Below are 5,000 nucleotides of genomic sequence, written 5' to 3'. Positions count from 1 at the left end.
ACCTGGAATGTTCTTTGAGCCTGGCTTTGGGGTGAGGCCGCGAGCCTGATTGATCTCCACCTCCAGCTGACCTTCTCGATCCACCACACCCACGTGGACGTCACCTGTGGGAGGAGAGATGAGCAAAGGAGTTTGGGAAAAGCTACCCCTTCAGAGAAAATACACACACTCATACACTACACACACACACACACACACACACGCATGCACTCGTACACACACACACGTACACTACACACACACACAAACACACACATGTGCGTGCACACACACATTTGCACACACACACACACACACACACACACACACACACACACACACACACACACACACACACACACACACACACACCTCTGAGCCAAGAAGATGACACAGCCAGAACAATAACAGGCAGAGGTGAGACACTGCATCATAAGATGTGAAAAAGTTTTACAGACGATGAGACTGACCACTTGAAAGGGAATGAAGTACACATCCACAGATCTCAAAAATAATTTCTCCAGTGAGGTCATGCCGTGTACAAGAACTATTTTGGCATCTGTCTACTGCGAAATTCATCAGTTAATTTGCTCTTTGCTGCATTGGACAATATTCCTTGATGTGGTCACCAAATGTGATTGGTATTTGCAGTATTAGTACTGACCACTAGATGGTGTAAGAGAGCTGAATTACACATAGTTAGTAATAGATACTGGCATCTGCTTGTCTAAAGCTTCATTGGGCTTGATAATAATTACAAAGCCTGCGTGCATCTGTATCTCCTTTAGTATGGGGAACACTTGCCACCTCACAGTCATACACCTACAGTGCTTTCATAAAATCAGCAATCTAGATCTTTAGTAGCCTCTGGTTTTCGTCTCTGTGCTTCTATTTGTGGGCATGAACTCCCCCATTTTCTGACACTCTCAGAAAGACTCACCCATTGAAGGCGTGGCTAATGTCTGCCGTCCCACAATCTGGGCGGGGCCAAGGCCGTCCAGGAAGTCGCTGAACTGAGACTCTGGACCCAGACGAGTGGGAGGAAAGATAAACCTAGAGGAGTGAGAGAGAGAGGGAGAGAGAGAGGGGGAGAGAGAGAGAGAGAGAGAGAGAGAGAGAGAGGGAGAGAGAGCAAGAGAGAGAGAGAGAGAGGGAAAGAGAGAGAGGGGAGAGAGAGAGAGAGAGAGAGCGAGAGCAAGAGAGGGAGAGAGAGAGAGAGAGAGGGAGAGAGAGAGAGAGAGAGAGCGAGAGACAGAGAGAGAGAGAAGAAAGACAAACCATGATATAAGGTCATTTACACACCATATTGCCTCTCACCAGGCTCTGCTATACTGCAGCCAGAGGTTAAGTGGAAGAGATGAGCTGGATAAGTGCATCTTTATAGACCGCCATAAATCTCATTCATTACAGGTTACAGAGACAGATTTAGGGACAGACCAGTCACCTTGAAAGCCATCCTTTCCTAGTCTTTAAACGGGGGAATAAACATGACTTATTTTAAACGTGACAAGCTACCAGTGGTCATGGGACATATTATTCACCACATGTACTGTATGTCAGCTCTTTGGATGGAGCACTGCAGAGCATGGGCATGGGTCAATTCAATTCGATTCGATTCGATTCGATTCGATTCGATTCGATTCGATTCGATTCGATTCGATTCGATTCGATTCGATTCGATTCGATTCGATTCAATTCAATTCAATTCAATTCAATTCAATTCAATTCAATTCAATTCAATTCAATTCAAATCATTCAATTCAATTGAAAGAAGCTTTATTAGCATGAATGTTTTTTAACACTATTGCCAAAGCTGATTCAACACATACATATTACATACACACACACACACACACACACACACACACACACACATACATATTAAATACACATACAGAAGGACGAAAAATAAATACAAACTCACGTTCCGTCTGAGCTGTTGCTGTTGGTGCTGCCGTCCGTGGACTCCTTGCTGCCCTGCCGGGTCACGCGGTTACGCATCTCCACGGCGATACCTGTCTCCGTGCTCCTCCTGATCGTGCTGCGGAGCTTCTTGGTCCCGCCTTCTGTAACACACACACACACACACACACAAGGTGTTAAAAGTTAGTGATACAGCAACACTTACCGTGTTGCTACATTTCATGCCAGCCATCACAGTTTTTTCAATGCTGACCCATATGTTGATCAATGTAAGTACTTATCTGGACAAGACTTCATCAAATGTCTCCATCTAAACCACATAATAATCTTTAATTAACGAATCTGGAAGTTTTGTATTTAGCTGGTGATTTTTTTTTGGTGTTTAATGGTTTTTAAAAAAAGATTGTTAAAAGGTAATCCTTTCTTTCTCTCTCCCTCTCTCTCTCTCTCTCTCTCTCTCTCTCTCTCTCCCTCTTTGTGAGTAGTCAGCACATTTGGGTGGTATTTAAAAAAAAGAAATGTGCAAATATACCTCTGCCCTTTCTCTGGCTGCTGTAGCCAGTTCCAACCCATTCTCCCACATTTGCTCTGTATGTGTGTGTGTGTGTGTGTGTGTGTGTGTGTGTGTGTGTGTGTGTGTGTGTGTGTGTGTGTGTGTGTGTGTCCAACCCATTCTCCCACATAGGGAAACGGCACAGATCGGCACCTACGCTAAATTGCACACTGCGCAACCAGAACCTGCACATACACGTGTGTGCGCACACACACACATACACGTACACAGACACACACACAACACACACACACAGAGGAATGCCAGGATCACAGCGTTTTGGGAGTCCAAGCTGCTCTGGGGTATGAGCTTTGCTCTGGCCAGTTTGCTGACTGCACCATAAGACATTAAGCTGGGGGAGAGGGGAGAGGAGGACAGAGAGGGTAAGAAAAAGAGCAAGAGAAAGAGGAGGGGAAAAGGAGGAGTGCAGGGAGAGAGCTGCTCTGCTGACACTGATAGAAAGACTCTAAAAAGAGGGAGAAAAAAATGGAAGGAGGAAAATGAGGGGGGGAAGAGGGGAGAGGAGGAGGGGGGGAGGGGAGAGGGGAGAGGGAGGAGGGGAGAGGGGGGAGAGGGGAGAGGGGGAGGGGAGAGGGGGGAGAGGGAGAGGGGGAGGGGGGAGGGGGAGAGGGAAGACCTGGCACAGGCCACCACAGAAGAGGGTCGTTCGGAGGCGTCATCCAAAACATGACATCTTGAATGTGATGAAGTGAAGTGCGCTGATACAGAGAGGGATGGCTTCATAATCACCGTGGGGATCAAGCCCCCTCCTAATCCCTGAAGCTGGCAGGCAGAGAGGCAGAGAGACAGAGAGACAGAGAGACAGAGAGACTGAGAGGCAGAGAGGCAGAGAGGCAGAGAGACAGCGAGAGGCACAGAGGCGGAGAGACTAAGACGCAGAGAGGAGACAGAGAGAGGCAGAGAGGCAGATGAGACAGAGAGGCAGAGAGGAGACAGAGAGAGGCAGAGAGACAGAGAGACAGAGAGAGGAAAGAGGGAGGCAGAGAGTCAGAGAGACAGAAAGACAGAGAGACAGAGAGGCAGAGAGACAGAGAGGCAGAGAGGCAGAGAGACAGAAAGACAGAGAGGCAGAGAGACAGAGAGGCAGAGAGGCAGAGAGACAGAAAGACAGAGAGACAGAGAGGCAGAGAGACAGAGAGACAGAGAGGCAGAGAGGCAGAGAGATGCAGAGAGGAGACTCACTGTCAGCCTCTGTCCCCATAGAGGGCAGCACACCAGGGAAGGGCATGGCAGAGCTGACCAGGCCCTATTGTCCTAACAGCACTCTTAGCTGGCAGACCAGGGTACTAACAGCACTCTTTTCTGGCAGACCTCTTAGCTGCTGCAGACCAGGGTACTAACAGCACTCTTAGCTGGCAGACCTCTTAGCTGCTGCAGACCAGGATACTAACAGCACTCTTAGCTGGCAGACCAGGGTACTAACAGCACTCTTAGCTGGCAGACCAGACCAGGGTACTAACGGCACTCTTAGCTGGCAGACCAGGGTACTAACAGCACCAAGGCTACTGGTCCAATGCATAGGCAGCACACATACTGTCAAATCTGATATTTGGGAAACACGATGAATAAATGACTAAATGCGACTCAGTGATGTGTCCTGAAGACTCTAATAAATGACTAAATGCGACTCAGTGATGTGTCCTGAAGACTCTGCCACAGAGGGCAACTGACCAGGGCAGAACAGAGGTGACCAGTCAGAGAAGTGTGTGTGTGTGTGTGAGAAAGAGAGAGAGAACGAGAGAGAGAGATAGTGTATGTGTGTGAGAAGTAGGGATGGGAACCGAGAACCGGGTCTTGTTTAGAACCGGTTCCCAATGAGCCGAATCTTTGGAATCGTTAGCCAAATTCATAACCGGGTCTGTTAACGGGTCTCTGTGCCGTTTGCGCATGCGCGAACTCTTATAATAAAGTCAGAACGCAGCAGAAATGGCAACTGGAAAGAAGCGATCTAAAGTGTGGCTTTATTTCACCCGAACGGATGCGAACGACGGTCACTTGTAAGCTCTGTAAAAAATGTATTTCCTGAAAGGGAGGAAGTACATCTACCATGAATAAGCACTTGAGCACACATGGTATAAAATTACAAGAATGTCATGTTTTCGATGCCAGCAGCAGCTCAACTAACGTCGGCGCTTCATCCCTTACTTACCAAGGTAAACTCCTCAAAATGTTTTATCATAAGTCATAACGGTGTTACTCGTGTGTTATCAGCAAACGTTTGCGTTTTCGTGTTAACCATAACTAAACTTAGCATTGAATTGCTTAACAGAATGGGCGATGTTGGACATTGTCATATATTATATATAACTTACATAACTAGGCTAGCTTAACGGTATAATCTTCTATTTTCAACCGTTGGCTAGAGGCAGGGGCAGTGCTTGCCTCCCCTCTGTTGGTCCTAGGGTAGGGTTAGGCTGTACAAAAGACTCCGTTAATAAGCAAGCAACGCGTGCAGCTCCCTCAGTTTGACAGTTCGATATGGATACGTTTTTCGTAGCCAATTCAGTGGCAGCAATAGCTAAGT

General features: G+C 47.4%; 1 protein-coding gene across 1 annotated transcript in view; it reads right to left on the bottom strand.

Annotated features, from left to right (window-relative positions):
- The window catches only part of rims3 (regulating synaptic membrane exocytosis 3), a gene marked incomplete at both ends in the record, with an annotated part of 60,137 nt that overhangs the window by 1,919 nt on the left and 53,218 nt on the right, over nt 1–5,000 (bottom strand). The window contains 3 exons of the mRNA XM_080858987.1: nt 3–104; nt 920–1,032; nt 1,904–2,045. Of these exons, the coding sequence (XP_080715113.1) occupies nt 3–104; nt 920–1,032; nt 1,904–2,045 (357 nt within the window). The remainder of the gene's footprint in view (nt 1–2; nt 105–919; nt 1,033–1,903; nt 2,046–5,000) is intronic.

This window comes from Sprattus sprattus, assembly GCF_963457725.1.
Source record: "Sprattus sprattus genome assembly, chromosome: 20".
NCBI lineage: Eukaryota > Metazoa > Chordata > Actinopteri > Clupeiformes > Clupeidae > Sprattus > Sprattus sprattus.
The sequence above is the reverse complement of the archived record's forward strand: the minus strand, read 5'-3'. Positions and strand labels throughout refer to the sequence as shown.